Source organism: Ascoidea rubescens, assembly GCF_001661345.1.
Source record: "Ascoidea rubescens DSM 1968 unplaced genomic scaffold ASCRUscaffold_9, whole genome shotgun sequence".
In the NCBI taxonomy this organism is placed as follows: domain Eukaryota; kingdom Fungi; phylum Ascomycota; class Saccharomycetes; order Ascoideales; family Ascoideaceae; genus Ascoidea; species Ascoidea rubescens.
The window spans coordinates 208,167-234,328 of record NW_017962921.1 but is presented as its reverse complement, the minus strand read 5'-3'; the positions used below and the strand labels follow the sequence as shown (position 1 = coordinate 234,328).

General features: G+C 37.8%; 1 protein-coding gene across 1 annotated transcript in view; it reads right to left on the bottom strand.

Moving 5' to 3' along the window:
• The window catches only part of ASCRUDRAFT_8841 (uncharacterized protein), a gene marked incomplete at both ends in the record, with an annotated part of 29,571 nt that extends 8,041 nt beyond the window's left edge, over positions 1-21,530 (bottom strand). Inside the window, 7 exons of the mRNA XM_020194997.1 lie at positions 347-502; positions 4,527-4,588; positions 5,170-5,420; positions 5,486-5,596; positions 6,994-7,156; positions 16,276-16,398; positions 21,372-21,530. Coding sequence (XP_020046373.1) covers positions 347-502; positions 4,527-4,588; positions 5,170-5,420; positions 5,486-5,596; positions 6,994-7,156; positions 16,276-16,398; positions 21,372-21,530 — 1,025 coding nt within the window. The remainder of the gene's footprint in view (positions 1-346; positions 503-4,526; positions 4,589-5,169; positions 5,421-5,485; positions 5,597-6,993; positions 7,157-16,275; positions 16,399-21,371) is intronic.
• Positions 21,531-26,162: the final 4,632 nt, after the last annotated feature.

The window sequence follows — 26,162 nt, the reverse complement described above, 5'->3', positions numbered from 1 at the left end:
TCACTAACAAGTATGGGTTCGGCACAGTTACCAGTAGGCGGACACAATATTGTAAACACTCAACTACGGCCGACAACTCGTTCTGCAAGAGAAGATCAACCCGCAGGTACGTACTGATTCTGCACTGCCTGCGGCTTCGATTGGCAAGCAACTTTCAAAATTGTATCGGCAGAATGTGTTCTGCCGAAATACGCCAATGTTGCCCAAGCCAAACAATTAAAAAGAAGTTCCCAACGATGCCATCTTTTGAACGACCTATATACCATTATATTAGATTTTCAAATTGATGGAGTTCTGCTTGTCAATTCTATCTTGTTCAACAGGTGGGGCAAAATCAATTTGACACCCGGTGCTAGCGTCAGAAGCTTCATCAGTATCTTTTGCCGAAGCAACAGATGCCTCTATTTTTTGGTTGTTGTCATTGACTCCATTTGCATTTGCAACTTCTAAGTTGATGTTAAGGTACTCGTCATCTTCATTTAAGCAGGTTTGAATACAGTTTCTGAAGTAATTGGATCTATCTATTTCTAGTCATTGGTAGGAGACAAATTTCACCCTATATGACTTTATCGACGGGTCAAACGCCATCAGCAAAAAAATCTGGTTGTTTCTTGGCAAAAACCAATACATTTTTTGAAGATACTGGGCCTTATCAAAACGAAGGAAAAATCCTGATTTCAAGAAACCACTGATGATGGCTCTAGAATCCGCCGAAATTGGTACTCATTCTTTGGCTACAACGACACGTAAAAGACTAGTGGCACGCAATTTGATTTGCCAGACTTTTTTGGTTTCTTTGGAAACCAATACACTGAACCATCTTGAACTTAGCAGCAGTGGATTCTAATCTGTAAATTATTTCAAAGCCTGTAGGCAAAGAAGATCGATGATATCCTAAAATCCAATTCATCAAAATCACCGGTGACATCACCGGTTCAATCAATAAATGATTAGAAACTTTGTCCTCAGCCGCAATGGTGCGGGCTTTATCAACGATTCGGTTTTGCCAGCCATCAGCAACCGGTTCTTCAATTTTCTAGCAAAGAAAAGTCATTCCTAAATTTGATCCAATCAGAATGAGAGAGAACTTTGAACAGCTTGAATGCAATCGGTTTATCAATTCGCTCAGTATTAACGGCTTTATTCAATATCCGATGAGGAACCACTATATATGGTAGACCAACGACACAACACAAATCGTTGTGCAAAGAGTCAAGCAACAACAGGTCTTTGACCGCAATCATCATCACTGGTGAAGACACCCCCACATTCATGAATTTCAACACCTGCCGCAGACCTAGGAATTGCAACAACAAGAAGCGCAGCAGCGGCCCTGTGGGGTGCTCTTGAAAACCACTTACTAATATTTTTGGTCTTTCTTACTTTGGAGAGTTCCATCATTTGCAACCTCCAGCACGGGAGATCACATAGGTTTGTGTTATATTTCTTTTGACAGTTTGAGCTCGATGACCAGGACGATCATGCCAATTTGGTGAATTTTCGGCAAAAGCAGATTGGGTAGGGAAAAGATCATATACTTCTAAGCTTGCCTTCTCACAGGCCATTGCACCGTTGAAATACACACACTCACCTATGAAGAAAAAAGTGGTCTGTTGCATTGTAGCAACAGCGATTGATATGACCAATGCATCTTGGCGATAGTATTTAACATTTCATGATGATCCATTATTTAGAAGCATCAATGATGAAGTTCCGTGAAATCAACGATAGTTTCACAAATGGAGGGAGTTTGACCTGAAGCGTCGTTAAGTGGTTGAACCAATCTAGCTGAATCAGGTGATAGGATTCGATCGAGTCAGCCATAGCACTACTATGCTTGGAGGAATGCGAGTGAAATCAAATATTCATGCAGTTCAACATCATTTCGTTAGTTACTGTGATCGACCAAGCAAACAATGACGGATCAATTTTTGGGGCATTCATATCAGCCTTAGCAGAGGAAATATCGGCTGAAATTGTCTATCCAGCACGAGCAGGCCGTGTTGCCCGACCGTCCCAAACCAACTGTCGAGTATTACCTTAACAATGGGTTTTAACTCTTTCTTGATCTTTCCAGTTCAACGGTTCTTTCCTAACAAAGAAATGCCTTTAAAGCTAGGCTGGCTCAAAACGATCGACATCAAGCCCAATTGCAAAATTTTTTCCGAGAGTAACGATGATTCTTTCTTGGTCGGAAAATTCAGTACGAGTTGATGCTGCCCGTCAAGTATGTAAAGCGGAAGCGGCGTAGCGAATAGCGTCAGGATGATCTGCATTGGAGATTTCGAAAATATTGCACCAGTCATCAGCAACGAATTTTCTGCGTTCTTTGATGTTGAAATGTGTCCTTCACTACATAGCCAGATTTAGTGACCTGATCATAACGGCTGCAGCATGAGCAACAACGGCTTTATATATATATTTCAAGTTAGCTTATTCTTGACTGCTATACTATCTATTGTAAAACATCTTTTTCACTACAACAGAAGCACATCTCCCGGTGACCAAGTAAGAAAACTGCCATGGCATGGAAGCCTAATTTTGTGAAATTCACCATCATCCGCTAGCGTAGCACCTTCTTCTATGAATTCTTGAAATAGAACCGAAACTCAGCAGGTTTGACGTTCAACACCAGAGCCAACGTAGTAAAGCAACGCTAATGACTTATTTTCTTACCATCACCAATGATCAATCTCAAAGTGGATCAGAGCGTACTGCATCATATTCATGATAATTTTTGAAGTCAATAATGTACGTAAGAAAAAGAAATGTCGATGAGATCGGCTGCCCCATCTATAACCAACTGAGTTAGACCACCAAGCGTTGCTGAAGCTGACCGGTAATTAATACTGAGAGACCAATTGTTGAGATCTTGGATCTTCACCAACACCACCTGGGCAATGATTGCAAGTGTGATTCCGCATTGACAACTGAATCATTTGGTACATTATGTTCACACAACATCAATAATAGATTGAAGTTTCCCTATCTAGGAATTATCACTCAATCTATTCAATTGCTTGTCTGTTTCTTTCAAAGTGAGGAAGAAATCAATTTTCATCCAATTTGACACACTTGTGATACTTAATCTGGGGTTTCAAAAATCTCTTGGCTCGAGAAGATCTACAGTATCGAAGAATATCAGTCGCTTTTGTTGTCACATTTCGTCATCATTAGTGCCTCTGATCAAAATGATTGCACTTTGTTCTTCTGATAGTCGTTCACCATCGTTCAGAACATCAGCTGTTCCAACTTAGTCGCCACAGTTCTGAGCAGGAGATTCATTAAAACATAAATTAAGTTTCACACAATTTAATTCTGTTTGAATTTCGATGACACCTTTTAACTCACAGAACTCTCAACTTAGTATGCGGTCCTTGAAACAACAACTTTTTGTTATTTAAACGATTTATGCTGTAATGAGAACATTCTCCATAGGTGATACAATACCTTGGGATCGGATTATATTTTGTTCTTCAAACTCATTGATTATTTTAATTGAATTGGATGCGTGGCTGAACTATCATTTCTTTTCAGACTCTTCAGCGGTCATCAAAATGTCATTGATTGACAACAATGCGATTTATTGTGTAAGAACGGAAAAGTTGCCACCCACACCTTCATTGTAAAAGCGTTTTGCATCTGCTATATTGACCAACTTTAGAAATGCTACACAGGGAGTTACGATCGGATTCCTGCGTAAAGGACTGACACCACGTCAGTAATGTTTTGAGAATCGATGTGAAATACCCGAAGCTTTGATTAATTTACTATGTTTTAAGGAAAGCTACATTTTCAAACTTGCTTGGATACAAAATTGCTTGATTGCTTATAACAAAATCTCAATCTCATTGTTATGTTTGTATTGTCTAATTGCCTTGGATTGAAAATGGAATTTGGTTCCCTCTTCAACTTTACCAGTAAATCTTTTTGAAGTTCCAATGACTGATCAAGAGAAGTTAACCAAGAATAAAGTTTGATTTAGGTTCGGTAACAATTAATAACTAGGTTCTACGAGCTGCGCCAAACAAAATAGGGAAAAGAAACTCTTCAATAAATATCTTGAATCAATTGTCAAACGGTAAAGTGGTGTTGCGCTGAAATCCGAAACGCTAGTTTGCAATCTCTTCAATGAACTATGTATATCGCCTAGAGTGTAATCACCGATGGTTATGGTTTTCATTTAGGTTCAAGAACAATGACTGTGGTCCGTTGAAATTGAAGATGATTACCACGAGAGTTGCACACCCTTTCAATTTGTACCTGGTTTTCAATGTCCCACTATAGTTTACTCATTTTCACAGAGTTAGCAATAGCCACACAGCTTGTGTCGAAGAACGTTCCATCCTCATCGATAAAACCAATGATACGAATATCTGCCTATTTGGCAACGCTAACAATGTTTTTTTGGTGAGCTTGTAATACCATTGTCATCAGCTTATTCTTAAAAACCAAGATAACCAATTTTCTCTGATCTAAAGTTATCGTCTCCATTGACACTTTGGATTAATATCCATCTTTCTCACCCATCATTTAGTGGTTCTTCACTGAAATCAAAAAGAGTTGTTTCACTTGATGCAAGAACATTCTAGGGAAAGAAAAGATCATCGAAGGAGTTATCTTTCATCGAATCAGGTGTTGATCCATTTTGAATGACATCTTACAAGTCATCTCCACACTCCTCAGATTCAATGCTCTGAGATGCTTGACCTACTTGGGTGACTTGTGATTTCCAGAGAAAGCACGAGAACTGCCGCAGGTGATGCATTTACCTCCTGTTTAAAATGTATTTGTTTCTGAAAGCCATTCATTAAGTTAATTGACTCTAATGATTAAATTAACAATCCTACTGCCCTTGACTTATTAATGTCTCTGAATTGGTCATTATTTCATCAAAAAGGTGTTCGTTTGTTATCATCAATTGCGTTGCTAGCTTGACCATTGACTCAGAAATATTTTGCAACATCTTTGAATTCTAGCTGCGGAAGTGTAAATCAGAGAGCAATCAATCTACAGCCGGCATGATGAGCTGAAACACAGCTAGTTTGCCCTTTCAATATTTGTTGATTTAATGAAATAACTGATTCTTTTAACAAGATTGGATGAATCTACACTGCTTCTATTACACGAACATTGAAACATCTTTCACGCAATCTCAATGAGCATCACAGCTCCATTGTCTTCATCGGAATTCCTAATTTCTTTGAAATTCAAAGTAACTTTGATTAATTCTTTGGCATTGCCAGCAACTTGCTCTGCATTTCTATTGACATCCGCAGCGGAGATATATTCTAGTATTCTAGACTCGTCAGTATCAACACAATTGGTGAAGCTTTTGCTGAACCAGGTTTTAATGAACGGCTGTTTAGCAGCAGTTCCAAAAGTATGAGTCTTGATTGATGCAATTGAAGTGGTTATTTCTTTAAAGTCATTGGGTGGAGCGTCGAACGTTGAAGGAGATATAAAATCGTGGGAAGTGCGAAACCTAAATCCGTTAAAAATTGATGATTTGAATTGTGAGTCTTTTCAATAGGTTGCTGATCATGATAGTCAACAACTAACTTGCCTCGATCGTCGTTTTGATAATGCAATAATACTTTATAGTGTTAGCAGTTTATTAGAAGAGTTTTGAACAATTGAAAACTACCTTGTCAGTTTATTTCTTTAGTGGCGAGTAAGTTTGATGGATGAATTCAGCTTCAATCAGAGACGGAGTGTATCTTCAATTTGAAAGCAGTCCTTGAATATGATGTATTTGAACAAAAAGTGGTACTCTTTAACCAGTTCCTAATCGAACATCATTGCATAACTGTAGCCAATGTTGGATGAAGCTCAAGTCCAAAAATATAGTATGTTTTAGTAACCATGGGATGACGATTCGTAAAAACCTAGATAAACTGAATGAAATCCTAGAATACCTTCAAATATCAATGGATAACGAAAAGAACGCAATTTTGGTTAAAGATTTGATAAATATATCTATTGTTGACATCGTGCTTTGTGACAGATGTAGAAATTGATACCTTTGTCAGCTTGTAAATTTCGATGAATGTAAAAAATGATTGTATTGCGAAAGTATCCATTGCAGTTAAGTTTGTTTCTTTCAAACTTCACAAGTTGTATTTCAGGTTGTAATTTCTTCCTACAAAATGAAAACAATCTCATGATTCAACAAGATTATAGGAGGTAGTTGAATCTGCTAATTTGAAAAAATTTAACCGTAATCTTATGTTGAATCAGTATAGCGGAGTTCCAATTAATTATTGACATCCGGTGCTTCAAGGTAGTGATAGATAATATCGTCATGCCAGAATGGATTGCGAAAATGACGTTATGAGAAACGACAAAACAAGAATGATTTTCACCATATACGTTGATTAATGCCACTGTTGTCTTTATTTTGTCTATTAAGTTTTGAAAGGTTAATCCACCTTCGATAGGATCAGTCAATCAAACAAATTGAGTTTCAGCATTCAACAATGAAACACGTCATTGTTTCTTTGAGGGCGCTGAGAGCAAGATACTACTCAACATCGTGAAGAAGCCACTTTTATTTTTGGTTGTGAATTTATTATTTAGCCAATCCCCGTCATTAACAATAGATAGTTGAGGAATATTTCAAGAAAAATGGCGTTCACTGATGCATAGACTGATTCATCAGGAAGTGTAAATTCAGCAGGTTTCAACTCACTATTCCGATGATTGAAATGAATGGAAAGATGTGGTGTTTAACAATTGGATAGTATGACACTGAACGCACCTGATAGATAATGCTTCGATTCTCTACCTACTTGTCAAGCTAGAAGTGAAGTCGGATAAGAAAAGGCATATCAAACAGCATTAGCCGCAGATAGTAATGTATCATCAACTGATCTATATTTTCAATAATCATCAGCAGCACGAACTATTTATTGAAGATAACTTTCAAATTTCCTGGCTAAAGGAGCTTTTAATTCATGTAATATAACTTTTCTCCGCTCGAATTAACTTTACCCAATGTCATCTTCTGAAGAATTCTTGAATCAATGATTTGTCTGTTCATTAATAAACTGTTGGAATAAATTTGAATATCACTTGTATTGTATCGCAAGATTGCTCTTACGAATGCTATTTGTTCATCATTACGATGCTTTGTATTTTCAACAATTCTACTATCCTGAGCAAAAATGGTGATTTATCATCCGAAATTGTTCAAAAAGAAAGCATCCACCATATTATAAAACTTGATTTTGCTATCTTTAACCGTCTTTCAATATATTGTAGAAAATGAGTATGGCTTCCTTATCCATTCAATCCCTTGTTTGATCTCCAAACATTTCTTTTGATGATGATGTTCCAGCAGGAACATCTCGACAAGCTGGATAGTCAATTGGTCCGTGCAAGATTGCTCGCTACGCATCCATTTGGCTAATATTGCGGCTGCTAATGGCGGCCAATAAAAGCAATATTGATTGCGTTTCCTATTTTGTAAGTAGAGCGTAAATACCACCAATGCTATGGTCAAGCTCTTAATCAAAGCTATTTGCAACTAATTTTTATTTAATGTCTTCAGAACCGCTATTCTGTTTTGAACATCGAATTCACATTCTCGTTTGTTGTTGCAATTGCATGATAAGATATTCAGAACAAATCCAAAATAGATACAAATCACCGAAAAAGTGGTCTCCAGTCTTTTATATAAGAAGCTGCGTCAAATCTCAGTCGATCACTGTCTCAGACCGCGGACAGGCACTTGAAAATCGATTGTGGTGAATCGGTGGCTCTGAAGTCGGCCCAAAATACAATATCTACACTTCAGACGGTGGGAACAATGTAATCAAGCATTTGGCAAAACCTCGGAGCGACCGTTGGCCTTCAAGCAGCAGTTATCTGCTGCCAGTGCCCAACAAGGTGTCCGGTGATAGGGTTCAACGCCGCACTGGGGTGCGTTATCCGGCAGCCAATGTACTCTAATATAATAGCATTAAAATATATATAGGAAGGAAATACGCAGATAAGATCGGCGGCCCCTTTTATCCAAACTAGGGTAGCTGCAGAGCCTCACTGGAGAAGACCAGTGACAAGCAAACAGTAACCGAATGTGCCAACTCAAATTCTCACATGAGGATCAAATGACAGGCAGGAATTTCCAGAAAAAAACATTGACGGGTGACAGAAATCGATGTCTTTAAAACACTGACAAGTTTTCCAAAGTAGAAAACCCTTTCAAGTCCTGCATAAAAGCGCGCACTGGCAGTTCTTGTGCTTTAAACATCAGTACGTTTAGCCGGCCATCATGAATGGATGTTTGATCGCTAAAACTAATTCTGCTGTTTTACTGATTACTCTTACATCGATGTCCTTTAAGTAACAACACACGCAACTCCAGAGGAAATGGTAAGGAAATCAATGAATAGGCAAATCAAATGGCAAGTGAACTACGTTCTGATACAAAGTTATACATTTTGTAATTGAAGTAGAATACCATTGATACACAGAAGTCCAAACCGCGGTATAGATGAAATGATCACAGTCACTCAACCTTTTCAATGTCAACAGCTTTCTGCTGGGAACAAGATACTTGATTGACGAGAGATGTTAGACATTACCAAATCGGTCAAAAGAAAAAATGCAAAGTTATCAGCAATTCTATGAATGAAGCATGTTTGAGTTGAATGAACGCAGAATCACTAACCACATCAGACAAATTATCAGGACATAAATATCGGTGTGAACTCATGCAAGTGAAAAAGCAACATTGCGCATCGGTTATAGGATTTGATACATAATTGATATACGCCTAGAGTTTCAGCGTCTCGAGGGTTGGCTCTCAAAGCTGATAGCTCAATCCTATCAGAATATATAACTGGATTAAAATCATTTGCACTAATATATTTGAAATCCTGCGTTGAAAACACAGCTTCGTTGACTCCGTTGGTGAGTAAAACGACTTTTGTTTAACAAGTCAGCAAAGCCGTTGAAGCATAAATAATCTCGTTGGAGAAATCCGCCTTTCAAACAATGGAAACCATCATCTCTGCAACTGATTTGTTATCGCCAATGGATCCGGCCCCATGGTTTTCTGAGTGCGCAACTCACTCAAATGAGTTGCTGCATTGGAACAAACAAATGATCAGTGGAAGTATTGTTATCTTCTCGTTCTTTGAGGAGATCATAAATGGAATTTTCATCGTGCAGCAACATATGGCCTTTGTAGCCGGACAGCCAAAACAGAATTTGATCCATAACACGTTTTGACAAAAACGGCGGGACAATAATTAGTTTGAAGAATGATGATTCATTAGCATCATGCGCAGTGCCACCAGTTATAAGTAGCACATTGTATCAATTATCATGATTGATGTGGCCTGCAGATGAGACACAGCCATTTTCAAGTGTTGATCCTTTATTGGGAACCACGGCGCCATACGCTTGGAGATGCTTGTCAAGTTTTGAGGAGCTTCAAATTCAAGAGAACGACTCACATGAAATCAAGATTTGTTCATATTCAGCAATGACCTATGATATGGTTAGACCCGCTTGGAATCACCTATGATAATCGTACATTGATAAATCCATCCTCATATATGTCCAGTATGCAGAGCTGTTTGACCTTGCAAATGAACCCCAACTTGCTCAGCTCAAGCATCTTCAATCCGAACTGATTGGAAAGCATTGAGCCTCCTGTTTTAACAACAAAGCGAAGATCGCTAGAGGTTCTGAGATCATTTGAGTAGCTTCCACACCTTTAGACGATGCTCAGCATAAGCAACTGTAGGATGTTTCATCATGTACATTTTGGCGTCGAACATTCCATGAAGGATTGCAATTGTCACAGTAACTTGATAGCCTTGCATGACTTTGCTCGTGCAGCACCACTATGGTCTGTTACTATCTCATACCAAAAACCTTCACCAAATTTTTCAGGGGAATTTTTACCTTGATGCTCACGAACCGTCCAAATCACAACCTTCAAGTTAGCGATTTCTGCGGTTGGTGTGACTTCATTGTAATCAACCAACATCAGCCGACAGCACATCTTTCAGGGCGCCGAGTAACGGTCAGGTAAGTTGGGTTCTCAAGCATTGCCTGAGACGCTGATTGACTAGCAACTTTTCAGATTGTGTCTCCAGAATTCAGATTAACAGTAGCAGCGGCAATAGGAACAGTTGCTGAATATATTCTAGACCTGTTTATACTTGCACTTCTTGAATCATTTCATAACCAATTTGGAACGCTTTCACTGGCATCATATTACATTTCAGGAATACTATTTGTTGCAGGAAGTTGGTCTATAACCGACTTAGCACCATTGTTAACGTGAATCACTTAAAGTTCATCGGCGGTAGATGCAACAAATTCCTTTAAACCAAAATCACTGTCGCAGAAACCCTCGTTTGTTGATAATCTAAACTGATGACAATATACCTATCATTCGAATTGGAGTTACTATTTTATGTATCAACCGAAAAAATTGCAATTGAGTTATATCTGTCATGGGCTGCTGTGGACTGAATCTCCGCCCCCTAACTCCTGCAGTGATGAGTGACACTCCAACTGCAGAAGTAATGTTTGGAGTAGTAGCAGCAAATGGGCAATCTTTATAGAGAGTGGCTTTCATCAAAAAGTAAAAACAACCGCCATGGAAAGTCAGAAATTAAGATTTAGCAGTGTGGAGTTCTTTCTCCGCATGTCGAAGCATATATACGTACGGAGGATATTTTTATCGGCAGGCTTGGTTTGCCTGATTTTGTTTGCGGATCTTTGCATAAACATAATGCCCAAATTCTTTCAGCAACCCACCACATGATTTCATTCAATAAAGTGATTCAAAACGATTAGGGAACAAATCGCCTTGTTTAGATAGAAGAAAATTGATCACGAGGACTGGTTATCACAGCTGCATTTCACTGATATTGAGGAACTATTGCTTTAATCATCTGTGTTGCGGAGAGTCTCCACTATGTTCTCCGCGACTGTTCAGCCACCCAATCTTGATGAGACTCATGAAAAGCTGACAGTTCTTGTTTAGCTCGTTTTGATGCGTAACATATTGTGAGCAGCTGGGATGCTCACCTGTAATTACATCAGTGAGCCTAGACTGCTTTATTCATTATTCATCGACTAAATTCAATCTACATTGCCATTCTTGCAGCAGAAAATGTTTGAGTAGCAGATAGAGCACCGACCACTTATGCGTAGAGACCATAAAAAATAGCGGGAATATAACGATTCTAATCAAAAACAAAATTTGTCAATGGTCCATCATCTCTAACAAGAAATGGACCTACTGCGAGTGCAAATTTTTTGGTGAACGACTTGCTAATAAATTTGGTTGAATTATTTTTCTCACAAGATGAAAATCTTGAAGCAGCAGCGGCTGAAATGCCACAGCTATTGGCTGCCCATTAAGGTGACCAGGTCACTTACTTTTCGCAAGTGCCCAAATACATTATCAAATCTAAAGATTGATATGAAAGGCTTTAAGGAGTTGAACTACAATATTTCAAGGGATTCAATGAGTATCATTTAGCCGCCAATTTCAACGGAGATACTGACTCGAACACTACCTACGGCAAAGATGTTCTTACTTAATTTACAGACACCCAAATAATTACTTTTGCGAATGCAGCAGTATGGGCCAACCATTTTGGTGATCGAGAGTCTGCTGGCAAGTGTGTGTCGCTTCGTCCATTTCGTTTGGTAATTATCATTCATGAAGCAAAAACAGCACGAGACGACACGTGATTGATTTCATAAGAGAAAACCTTAGAAGAGTAAGTGCTTGCCACTACTGCAGGATCTACTGGATTGTTTTCTGCGGACGATGCTTTCGCAGGGGTGGTTGATCTGGATGCCCCCAATGTTGAGCAGCCGCTGTGTTTTGGTAGCCGAATGAAACTGCCAAGGTTGCGGAGTCATCCCAACTTTTGTATTATAGTCTGGTAATACTCATCTTATCCGTTCTCACGCTGATTGCTTCATAGACATATCTACTCCCGAAATGAGATTTCTGCGGCGCTGACTCATTCGTTGATGTCAATGCAGCAGCAACTCTGATCCTTCCGGGTAGTAGATAGTTAGAGCATGTTCCATTCGTCTTCCTGGTGCAAATGAATTTTCAATGTCAGCTGGCACAAATAAGGAGCCCGCATTTAATCCAAGGATGATTTACGTTATATGAATAGTGATTTAGCTGGGTTTGCAGCGGATTTGGGATTGAACGAAGTATCTTTGCCACATTTGCTGCGGTGCTTATTTCTGCAAAGTGGCACAATCATTCAAGTGATGGAGGTGGAAGTGCATCAATTGGTATGGCTAACTTGTTGGCATTAGTGCTGACGGTGGACAAAAGTGTGAGTCTTCTCACAGATGTAGAGCCACCAAAAATTTTGTTTGGTTGTCCAAATAGAGAGCCACGGTTGCTCTTAGACTTTTTCTTTTTCATATGGATGGGCACAGTACCGGTTGCTGTTGTCCATGGGAGTGCATGCGTTCTCTCCAGTGTTGATGAGCAATAGAATCATCTCCTTGTTGCTCAAAAAGCAAAAGATCAAAAGGCAGTTGCCAAGTAAGATTGTAATATGAATCATGCTCAACACCTTTAGAGTAGGACATTTTCTACAGTCAGGTTTGTCAACTTGTTTGGATGCAAGCCGTTGAAACATTTTAGCTATGTGGAAGCAATCACTCTTGAAATGTTGGGTCAATATGATACCCATCATACTTTTGAAGCTGCACGTTGGCAAAAGGGAACAAAGCAATTTGCCAGGGCATTACCAATTAAAGCAGATGGTGCTCATCATTTGTGGAGTGAAGCCCCATAATGGGCACAAGTTATGATGACTTTCCGTTCTACCAATCAAGGGGCTCGCATGACTTGTCCTATTTAAATTTACCAAAGCAGAAAATCATTTGCTCTCTTTTTGAACATATATTGATGAGCTGCTTTCGATAATGTTCAAATAAATGAAGGTGAGAAATAACGGTGATGGTGGAGTTTTCCGTGCCGCTGCTGAGATCAACATGAATTGATTGACCTGCACAGTGAACAATCATCAAAAAAGCAGTGGCTCTCTTCCGTCATTTTGTCTCGCTGATGCAACCATGCCCCTTTTTGAGTATTCATCGCTGGCCGCTTTTGAAAGAACAGTTCCATCTGCTGTTGGAGCTGTTCTTAATGATATTGAAGTCACAGGGCAATTCAGACCCAGCTACCAATAACGAGAATAGCACAACTGCAATTGCTTCAGTTGACTCCTTAAATCATGATCCAAAAGTCGATAATGAATAGATTGATATCGCCTCAGATGATGAAAACAAATAAGGTGTCGATGACAGTGAATAGGATTCAACTGAATGCGTTCTTACCCACGATCATGATGACTGAGATACTGATGCTAGATTGATGCTGAGTCTGAAATGGATCCACTTGCAGGACCCGAAGAAGCTGCTCAAGAGGATCATCGTAATAATGAGATTGTTCTTAAATGGTTCAAAAGTGATTCAACGTAACCTACTTTGGACTGGTCTCTTTCGAGATAGTTGTCTGCTTTACTGTCGCTGCTACTGTTGCACTGCTCCCTCTATACACAATCTGCTCAACCGCTTCTCAATCGGTGCGTCTGGCAGTGCTTCATAATAGCATCGTTTTCTTTGATGTTCTGTCAGCTGGTATGGACTAGATGGCTATCATTGGCTGATCACAATCGACACAGATCCGATTGGAAATTGTCCGAACGACAGACTTGTTGCTAAGGGTTACTCAGGATGAAAATATACAATATACCGCTACATTCAGTCCACTAATTTTGTATAGTGGTACGACAATCCTTTGCGCTGTGCCAGCTTCAAGGACATTGAAGGATCAGTAAATGGATTGGTCAACCGGATTCCCTCATAGTGGTCTCAACGGGGTGACTCACTAGTACCTCTTTCTTTCATATACTATTAGTTCATATTTACTGAAAGCTCTATGTTACTCGAAACATTTCATCAATTTACACTTTTTTCCATTTGTTGGTGGAAAACCATTGTTAATGTACTGCAAACCGTACACCTCTACCGACCTTCAACTGAACATGGCGTTTCTTACCTTTCCAGAAAGGTACACCACTGGATGCCTGAGTTAACTGTGAATGGGCTACTCATTGGCGAATCATCAGATGCAATAATCGTTGGTGGTCAAATGATATCTCAATTCATTCATCAATATTGGAGAATGTGCGGAAATTAATGATCGTTTTTCTGGACGTGATGCTGCTCAATGATAGCAGGCGATTGGGGATCTATGGCAAACCGCGTCACAACGATGAAATAACATATTAGAGTTGTTTGTTCTTTTCGTCAGGCTGTACCAATGATGATTAATTCCCAAAAGCTGCTGTTTGGAACAGATGGCACTGAGATTGATTCTGATGAATCTTCACTTTACAAATAATGAATGGCCCGCTACTTCGTGCAGCCAATTGGGTAAGCCTCGTTGTTGCTTTTTCTTTTAGGCTAGGCAGTCGGTATCTTACTGCACCACGAGAAATCCATTTAAGTTGTGCTCAAATTCTGTGAAGACATCTAAAGTCAAACTGATTAACTGATCCTCCCCAAAGTACTACTACAGATAAGATGGATCTATATTCTGACAGTGACTCGGCTGCAGATTTTTGTCACGAAAGATCAGTTGGTGAGTATATCCTCGCCAATAGTCAAAGAGCAGTTACTTTGAATTGGAAACAGCACTCCTCAATAGCCTTCTAACAGGTGAAGCCATATTTGATTCGTAATTTGAAGCTTTCAAAAATGCTCCGGTTCCAATGGAGGTTCTGAACACTTTTTGTAAAGCTTTGAAGAATCAATTTTATATTGATATTGCCAGACTCATATCAACTAGGCGAAATATTCCACCCATCACTGACAGTTGAAAGATATTTCACTCAGGAATTGCTCTCTTTCACCGTAGTGCAGTGTTGCTGTATCGGTTGAGAGGGGTGGTACACGCTCTATTGTTTTCTTACGTTGGCCAAAGCGCTCGGAGCTCCACTGTTTAGATCACTGAACAAATTTCTTCAAAAGTTGAATTTGTTGATAGATTCTGTTTCCTGAATTCCATGATTTCGATTCAACGGCCTACAAACATTTGTTTCAGGTTTTGTAGTCTATGATTAAACATTGATATACTTGTTTGACTGATGATGGTTCTGCTACTTCCACAATACCTTGAGATTTTTTCAATCAATGGGGATTTTATTTATTTATACAACGCTCAACTTTGCAGTATCAAGTACTTAATCTGTCAGCGATTCGTATTTTGCTTGATTTCATTTGTTATAATGCTATTTTTTGGTTTCGATTTATAAAACAGTACCTTATTCTAGCTCGAACAGCGGATGAGAGAAAAGGGGGTTGCCTGAGCTATCGAGTCATCAAAGTGGCTGGAGGACGTTCTTAAGGCTCCAATCACAACAATTATCCAAATGTCAATGCGTCAATGATTAGAAATGGCTTGCTAATACAACTCACATGCGGGTATTTCAACAACACTATGACTCATCAACCAAAAGTAGCTTTATTTGAAGGACCGTAGTTCGCATTGGAAGCCACTCCACAGCGTTCGCCAGCAGAACCCAAACGTCCATGATCCGTACTCTTTCTGGGTAGCGCTCGGCCATCGCGAACCGTCGTTTGCACATTCTTCAGAATATTATTAGTCATTTACCAAGTAGTGTGAAGTCTTGTTAAAGGGATGGAGGGCGCTCTTCTTACCTGCTGGGTTAATTAGATTCAGTCCATCAGTATGTGTCACCGGTCGGCTTGCGCCAATCACTGATATCAAAGACATTCCTCAACGGAAGGGCCCGCGAACAGGTCTACCTTCATCTTTCTTATAATGTTCTTTCTCACAATATATTAGCATTGATTTGCAATGATGGCTAATGCTTTCAAACCTGGCCGACCAGCAATTGCCTCATCAGCAACTTTGATTGCCGCACACTTTCGCATCTGTAATTGTGCATTTGCGGGACGTTGTGAAGTGAAGCAAGTCCTTCTTCCGCTAAGTGTTGACCAAAGCAGAAGAACTGTTGAAATGATTTGCAAGTGGACCAGCATCGTGGTGCTCACAAATGTTGCAATTCAACTATTTAAAGCATTTTTTGTAATTCCTCGTATTGTATATTGTATTTCCCACCAATCAATTCACCGTGACCTTGTGATAGCAAGTGCAGCATGAACAGCAAAAATACCACGATCCTTCTCCAAAGTAACTAATTGTTCTCGGCTTTCCCATTCATTTCGTAGCACCTCCTTCAATATAGCTAGAGCTATGCAGCCAGGAACTATCCCATTGCAAGAGGAAACCAAACCATTCGTAATTTGGGCTGAATCTTCTTCATCAGGAAGATCAATTATTTCGTTGATATGTGGCTAATTCAAGTGAGCAATCGGAGTTAATCTTTCAGTGAAGGCGGAATCTAGTATCGTAACGGCAGCACCATCCATCTGACTCAGTGATTCTTGGCCGCCACCATTTGCAGGTTGTCTCATGGCTGCTGTGGCTATTAAATGATAATTTACGGATTAGAAAACCCGTACATGAACAAGTGAAAACAAAGCAAAGAACCCCAGCTGCTTTTAGAAAGGGCCTGGGTTTCACCAATAAGCTACAGCGGCGCAGACCGCAACCGAAACCAAAGGACTTAATTTACAAATTCGGCGGCTGAAAGCATCCTTGCCTATGTTGATCCAACTGATCTCCGTTGCGCCAAAGAATAATCATTATTTTTTTGCAATCACTTGATTTCGCTCGCCGTAGCGGACAACAATTTAGTCAGGTGAACTTCTTTGAACATCTGTGAAACTATTTCGAAAGATATAACTTAGTTCCGACATGCTGGAACTAGCGTCCTCATCGAGCTAGCCGATCCACGGAGTGTTTCGAGGCATCATTATTAGTTATAGGTTCATCTTGTACGACTCGTTGGAGGAATATCATCTTTCTTCCCAACTTCTAACGATTTTGATTGTTGGCAGCTATCACTATCTTTGCAACTGCGCAGACATAGTCAGTTCAAGTGATATCTTTGGGATTATGAAATCAAGGATCCAAGGTGGTTTAGTAACCTTCATTGTCCGTACGATTATCAAGTTAAGTTTGTTTTCACTATCAAATAGATTGTCAGGTAGCAAAGTATTGTTGAATGATGATTCAACTTTCGGGGCAGTAACCAGGTTATTGTGAATTGCTTCAACAATGTGATCTGTCATCAAATCAGATGTTCATTTGATGATTTAAGGGAGAATAAGCTAATGCCATTTTTCAATCTTTCTCTCAGATCAATATCTCTGAAATTACTAATATTATGTTAGTCGAGTTCCACAGTAGACGATCAAAAGAAGATCGACTGGTCGTTAGACAAGTGGTTAATCTATTACTAGAACGGCTTGGGGTTTCGATGCTTCCAACTGCGATTCCGTCAGGTAATTTAAACTGGCGAATATCATCCCTCCTCGGTTTGACCTTGTTCAGAAAAGATTGCTTTGACTTCTTTTGTTATAGCTGCAATTTTACATCTTGAATTAAACAAAAATTGTACCAAGCCATTCCTAAATCTTTTGTGTCTGAAACTACGATTAAAGCAACCATTTAAGCAGCAACAAAAAATATATTAGTGCATTCCTAATGAATCGTCCAAGAATATGCATGGAGAGAGATAATTAATTTTGGTTTGAATATAGGTGTTCAAAACGGACAATTGTCAAAATGAAAAATCCCAGTTTTGATGTCAAATGCTAACACTAATCATATGTTGATTTATTTTTGCTCCGATTTGTTTGTTTTCGTCCTCAGGTTTTTCATCTTGAACCAATCGATTTCAAAACGACCAAATTGTATGACTTTCAATTTTGCTTCTTTAAAATAATTCTTACTCTCATTCTAATTAACAAGCTTAAAACAAAGTCTTGCGTTGCATCATTTACTCTCCAAGACTTGAACAATTGATATATTTGTCAAAATATAGCTAGTAGTATTTTGAAGACTCAATCTATTTTTTGACCAACTAAATCCCTTTCTACATTTTGACTTCATCTGTTTTACAAAAGATATTGCAAGTTAACATTTTCAATTTGCCTATTTTTGCTTACATTCGTCTTATTCTATCATTTGTTGCGTATCTAATCCTACCTAAGCATATTCTCATTTTAAACCAGTTCATACTTAGTTATACAAATGGAATGTATTTATCATTTCCTTATTTCGCATAGCAGCATACCTTTCTCCGTTTCGATCTGTTCTATTCAATGATTGGATTTTCTATTTGGAAATTTTGGTTTGTAGATTGCAGATAAATTATTTTTTGATCTTCACTTTACATATCTGTTATGAAAACCAACTGATATATCTATATTCTGCTGAGTAGGCTTTATATCCACCGAAGGACATAAAATATAGAAATGTCTGGGAATCTTGATACAAATAAATGATAGTTAAAACTATATTAATTCATTTCCTATTAAATTTATCTGCAATATATTTTCTCAACTATCAACAAATGCAGATGCTCGGTACCAATTCATCCCTAACAACGAATAATTGGACCAACTAAACAAACAGAGATATACTGTGAAAAACAGATTATTTTGAGGTGTCAAACGTTGAAATATGCGCTTTGTCTGGAACCAAAGACAAAGCTTTACTACTGTTCAAAGGACTTTTCACATCGGCCCCGCTGTAAGTATCTTTGGTTAAGGATCGAACTTGATTGAATGATCAATGGCCGTGGCTCCTTTCTGATTGTTGCATGTCTGACTCAGAATTTACAACAAAATCATCTTTCGCCAGTAATGCAGTTAACACCCGGAATTCATTGATTTATTCACACTCACCAATAGTGACACCATCATTGTCATTCGATAGTATGTATTCTCCATTGTAAGCAATGTAGCAATTATCAGCCGTTGTGACAAGACTATAGATGTTTCTTGGTGAATTTGCAAGATGAAATACATCAGATAATGTTAATCAGCAATCAATGGCAGATCCTTCGGTTGTGCAAATAGTGCCACCGTTTGCAGCTTTGCATGATGGGCTATCATATTTTTTATCAGTCAATTGATCAACTTTTGATTACATCGTGTTGGTTCAGGTCACTCAAAAGCATATTGAACCTGGGGACCGTCAAGCATCAGATTATTCTTATCAGACTCACAATTTGATTTAGCTTCAATAATATCTTTTAATTGATCCGAACACCGAAACACCTAAATCAACCTTCAGAATTTAGAGGATTATGCTTTTCTGAAATGTCTGTTGTAGTGACAAAACTCCCACAGCGGAAGCATTTACCCCTATGGAACTATCGCATTTTTTGTTTGACGTCGTTGTTTAGTTTGAATGATTTTGAAGAAGTTGGTAAGATTTATTTGTTCTTTAATTTGATATCGCCTGGAAAGAAGTCATTAATCGATAATGGCAGCGTTCGTTAGGTAACATCAAATGCATTGCCGACCAAACCATTCGACCAGTCCATTGTATCAAACATATTTCTCAACCTCTTCGTTTTCCTACCTGAGATAAGTGGGACAAAAAGGGATAGGTCTAAATTATGTACAATAATCCGATACTGTGTTAAGAAGCCTCAATGAGTTGCTCCTTACTCATTTCGCTAATTGATGGATTCAAATCATGTCCACCAAGTTAATCATTTGGACATTGTGTGATTCCCACAATCACAGAGATTTTTATAACTGCGCAGCCTTAGGTATTAACTGAGATTCACAAAACGGTTTACTCATTTTAATGAACATCTCAATATTATTGCGGTGATCGAAACGTGTTATTAGTTTAGTTTCAAAGGAACCCTCTTTTAACGGCTTGTCAATACCACCACATCATCTGAAAGTTCGATTGACTGCAAATGGGCGATCGATCCAAGTAGGTTAAACTTACTGATATCAAAGAGATTGACGCTTTTTTTGGTGAACCAAGTATTCAACAACACCCGTTCAGCACCAGTCTGGAGCATATCGCTGTTGATTGATCAGGTTGACTTATTGAATCCTTTAAATCATTCATTCCAAAATCGAGAGGAGAATGAACTTAGAATTCAGTAGAAGGAAACGATTGGACCAGACTGGAAATTTGATATTTGATATTGCAAATTAGTGTACTAAATAAATGACCTATATTTTAAAATATTATCTATTTCATTTTCTGTCTTCCAATGTATTTATATATTATATCAGTAGATAGTGATATAGACTATTTCTATTATTAAACAATCATTTGTGCCATTCATAACAGAAAGAACCAGTGAGTTCCAACGAAACAATTTAGAGGAAAAATATACAGATGAATATCTTGAATATGAATAACAATTTTAGAATATGAGAGATTTACACTGAGGAAGAAACCTTTTACTTACTTCATTAAAACTTACAATGGGTTAGCTTTAACTGAAATTTAATACGAACATGTGAAATAGTAGAATAACTATATGTAAACAATAATACAAGTAGGACAATATCTAGAGTGAATCGTCCAATAGATATAACAACTGTTAATTCCTGGCATCTATTAAATAAATATGATGGAATTCATTTAGAGTACTTTATTAAAATTGTTTTGAGAAATGATCAGAATGGAGTTGGTTTCATGGTAACAATGTCTCTTCTTTTCACCGGTTTTGTTTGACAAACATTTTGCAAAACTATAAAAACACCAAATAGATGAATTGCTGTCAGACGAACTAATTGTCTGCTTAGAGGTGATGCAGCAAAATAGCATTTCCGACCACAATCAGTATCAACCATGAATAACTTGTGTGCCAACAAATGATCCACATTTTGATTGATTACAATCATCAAGGATTGTTAATTGAATATCATTTTGTTACGTTTTTGATTAAAGTTGATTTGAACTCTTCTAATTTTTGCAGTTTCAAACTTTGTTCAATTGCCTGGATAATGTCCTTCAAAAGATTCTAACGTATGGATGATATGTCTGCTCAATCTGAGCGGCGAAAAACACTCTAGATATTTCATATCTATTATTCGAGACTTGCTCCTGAACAATCTCATTGCGTCACCAAATCAACGCTTTTGTTTTCCTTTAATTGAATCACCATGAACATAAGTCGAGAATTGATAACTTGAGTTGTCAAACAATCATACGTTTAACAAAAATTGAAAATAAATATTGTTGCATTATGAATATTTTGAATCGTGTGGAACTAAATTTGAGTGGTGGCTTCAAAGAATACAATCGCTTTCTCAATTTGCTCTTCAACTTCATTTGTTGTAAATGCTCACGCAGGTAAATGAAGATAGTCTTAACGGTGAATTGGTCAAATCAAAATGGCAACTTTGCCGTCTATTTAGCAAAGATTGTAGTTGCTAACGGCGGCAAGTGAAACTGCCGATGTCAATGTCTCATATTTCTCAGCAGGATAATAAACTTCGATACAGTTAATGCGAATTCTTGAAAGAAATCGTTCTAGCACTAGTTTTGCCTTAAACTGCTGAAATTCATTTTTGTTTGTTAGAAATTGAGTACTCATTGTTGATTGACTAACTCTGTTATATCTGATGTTGGTGAAACTAATAAATACTCGTCATTCAATTCCATTGAGTTTAGTTCATTTGCAATGACAGATACGAATTTGCATTTTTGGTCTTGATAAAAGATGTGTCACAAAGATCTTGAGATTAAATATTTTCATTTTGATACGAATAAATGCCGTTCTTCATAATGAATAACCTCTTTTTAGATTTGGGAAGCTCCTTGAGTAAATTTTCCTTCAACTGAATGGCATTCTGATGGATCACCTTCAACCTTCGGGGCCGTTGGTGATGATGTCAACACATCCAAGAAATGGTTATTTTCAAAATTAAGCAAAATCATTCCACGGATGCCATATCTTTTCTTGTATAGATGATACGGAATAAGTAATTAACTAATTGTCTTAGTTGGCCTGACTTTCATTATAAATGTGCTTCCAATATCAGAAAGGCTTTAAAGAAGCAAACAATTCAATAAAAGTGGGTCAACTATAGAAATGGATATCCGTTGGTTCGACTTACTATCATCACAAAGGACGCCGATGCAATTTCATTTTTCACATGATTCTGTAATTGAGGAAAAGCAAACGTATAGGGTCTAGCGGCTCAATCACCTGAAACTTTTTTTTCGTCATCAATACTTTCGTAAGTTAAACACTCCGAATGTGCTCAAAGAAAAAATGATCTGTTGATGGAGAAGTCGTTGAAATATTGGTAGAACGGTTTGGAGCCGCAAACTCTTAAACTGGTTTTGAATTATCTGATTCAAATAAACATGAATCAGACTCATCGGATGATATGAACAAGCGCTGAGAGTGATGGTTGAGTGATTTTGCAAGTAATTGCATCCTGTAGTGGTGAATTGAACAGAGAAATGTACCGTTGATGATATAGCTAAAAATTGTTTGTGTGACGCTACGATTCATAGGAGGCATTCCAACAATAAATGGAACATCACCAATAACAGTTTGTTATCGTTGTCAAAGGCTTTCCGAAAGACATTCGTAATTATTATTGAATGCAATACCAGTGGAGCGAAATGATCGAGGTTTGGAGTGCAAACAGGCAATGTAGGATCTAAAAATCAGAGTTCACAATTCCGTTTTCCATTTCAATTTTGATTTGTATCAAGCGACTATCAACTTTTGAAATTTCATAAATGAAAGACATGCAGTTGCTTGACGGTTGAAAACTATTTCCCTGCACAACTTTTCGACATATTTGTGCTTCATTATTATTTGTCATTTTGAATTCACGGTGATACGTTGGTTGAACGCAGTGATCTTTCAAATATTTCTAATTTCAAATCAATCACCCAGTTGGATATGATTTCCACCTCAAAAGTTGATCAACAGAATAACCGGATATTCAGTCTGTATGAGTTAATCCACAAACTCTATTCACTACTCCAAAGTGATTGCAAATAAAATAATTCCCATCTACTAAATTTTTGAGTCGTCAACATTTCAAACAAGTGCCGTGCTTGAACCGAAGAAGAGGTTTTACAATTCTGTTTTCCGCAGTGAATATCATTATGTGTTTTATCACTTCTGCTTAGAGTAATCATTCGATATAAGACGAATAACAGTTGCTTTTGCGAATTTGAAGGAATTGAAATTCAGCGTTGAAGTGCAGATGTTTTGGATCTACTGCTTCAATTAAAAACAATGACGTACTAGAACTCTGACACTCAGCAATCATCACACTATGCTCGTCAATTCGCATCATTTAGCTTTCAATGTGAGCATTCCAACCATTTATTCCAAAACAGGCATAACTGTCAATATATCTCTGGGAGGTTGAAATGTGCATGTCGTCAACTGTTTTTGATACAACGGACATTTGCCGGTCCCTTCACAGGCTCAAATACCGTTCCAATTGCCATTTTTGAGAAAGATGTTTGCAACCGATTGATCGGTGTATAACTCTGTATCTATTTATCTCAAAAATTATTGAAAAATAATAAATGGATAATGATCTTGGGATTGGTCATCAATCAAATTGATTTGCTTCATTCATGATTATAGTCCATTTCCAATAATATCTTTGAAGTGACAAATCGTTCAATTACGTGAGTCATATTATGAGTTTGAAACACTTTGGCTTTCAGCGATTACCGCGGTGATAGCCAAAAGAGCAACAATTTTTGCATATTTCATTGTGTAACGTAGGATTTTGCTCCTCAAAGACATGGCTCAGCTTATTTGATGCTGAGGGGTTGGTTTCTTTTTTTTTTTCTTAGTCCATTAATGCCTCCAAAGAAGTCATTGATAGGTCCAGATGTTTTTATGGGCCACATCACATGCGTTGCGTGCTTAACAAATGTTTCAATGATATTGGACAGATTGCTTTGTTTGGAAAGCTATGAAGAACAGAAAACGAACCAATGGATCAAGATCCAGCAAAATAGAGTTAAACCATGATAGGCCGCTTTTTAAAGCCTTCCTCTTCTAGTTCAATAAGTTACAGTTCGATTAATTTCAGAGAAGGTTAACTGCTTCAAGCTTCCCTACGTTTAGGAATTTTTGATTCCTCGTAATGATCCTCTCTATACCGTTATCTTCATTTCATGTTGTATTCACCTTGGATTCAAAAGATGGTTTGCTTATTGATTCAATAGTATCAGCAAAGCGACTTGCAGTTCAGTTGCCAACCGTAGAAGCGACGAAGAGTATGCCGTGAATGGCCTCAGGATCCACAGGGTTGGTGATTCTCTTAGTGAACCAGGACTCAAACAACTGTAGTTTAGCACCAGTACCAAATGTATCAATGTTGGTTAATTAAGGTGACTTAAAGAGTCATTCAAAATCGATGCGGCCACTCCGCAGATTTGGAAAAGTTTGAAACTGTGGGGAATCAACAGAATCAGATCAGTTAAAATCGAACAGTGTCCATCACAAGTAATGTCAACAAATAATTGAATAGATTAATTTAATATGAAATATAATGTTATCGCTGTTGTAATCGTTCGGTTACATAGTATCGCTTTCGATAATCATGAGAACTATGCAGAAAGTAGTTAACTAGGGTTCCTTTGTTCATCACAAATATAAGGTAAAGTTGAACAAATAAATGAACCCTGAATGCTAAACGTAAGATATCCTTCGAAAATGTAGCAATTTGAGAGAGTGAAAGATCGCAACGAAACCACCACGTTCTTCCATGAGACCGACCAAGATGCAAAAACAATAACTGTAAATGAAATTAAAGAAGAGAACGGAGTAAAGACAAGGAAAGATATAAAATATGTAGAACACGAGAAAATGATTAAATTGAATAACATACCTAAAAATGGCCAGAGTGTGTATGGAGTAATGAGGGAGCTTGAAGCGAGAATCGATAGCTTGGAAGTAATTACAGTTAAAGTTTTGACAAGAATAGCAAGTGTTCAAATCCTGAAATGTAAAAGATGTCGAAGGAGATATTCTTGTCAAACTCGTATTTGGAATGAATGTTTGAATTATTCAGAAAGCCAAATGTTTGAAATTGATTGATTTTGTTTGTCTTACACATCGTCAGAAATGGTGACATCGATCCAAACTAGATCGAACGACATACAACTAATCAAATATTTCAGCCCGAGTTAAACATGTAGTTGGAAATGAAGTTGTACCAAAGAAAATGGTCTGAATGACAGGGTCATTGTCCTTTTGATTATTATAGCTAAGATCTATCTCCTTATTGAAAGCAGTTGCGTAATGAGGTGATATTGAACAGCAATACGCGTGGATCAGCCTGGAGTACAGCTACGTAGAGAAAGAGTAAACGACTAACGATTATCACGATGTTTATTAACAGAAGCAACTACTGTCTTCAGCTCAGTCGGTAGTTTTTGAAACGTTAATGAACTGGTCAGTGGCTCACGCAATTATACAAGACATGCATCTGTGAATGACAACACAGCTAACAGGTGTTTCTTTGAGGAGCACGACACGATGTCACAGCATAATTTTGTCAAAGAACAACTTTGAGTTATCCGGCTTAGTTTGTCACTTTTCTATTCACTGTCATTCACAACAATTCGATTGATAGATCATTCTAGAGAATCCATTCCTTGTGGCATATTCGGATTTGTTAAAAAGTCCAATATCAATATGATTTAACTCAGTATTTTGAGAAGTGTATTGAATATACAAATGATTGTTAAATTTTGACGTTCTATATTAAACAATACTCTACCAACTAATTCATTACAATAACTTGATATCAAATCCATCTCTATCGCGTTGCTGATCAAATCATTATATTATTTAACTAACAACTATTTCCAAATCTGTGACGAACAATAATCAACGATTTGTGATTTCGGCAGGAGATCTAAAAAGAGAATTTTCTTGAGAAGATGTTGCAGGAATCCCAATGTAAACCTTCTATAATTCCCAAACGAATCCTCGAAATTGAGGAATTCAAACTCAGAAACATAGCTTTTTACGAGATCATGAATCATCTTAGTTTCATTCCTTGAGCTGTAGTTAGATTAAGGTCAGGTGGAAAATACAGTTACGTCAGGCTGAAACAAGTAATGTTTATCTGTAATAATAAATCAACTTTATGCAACAGCTGATAAAGCTATGAAAACATTAATACTTAAAGCTGTGATAAATAAATCAATTGCGTAAATCGTGTGATTC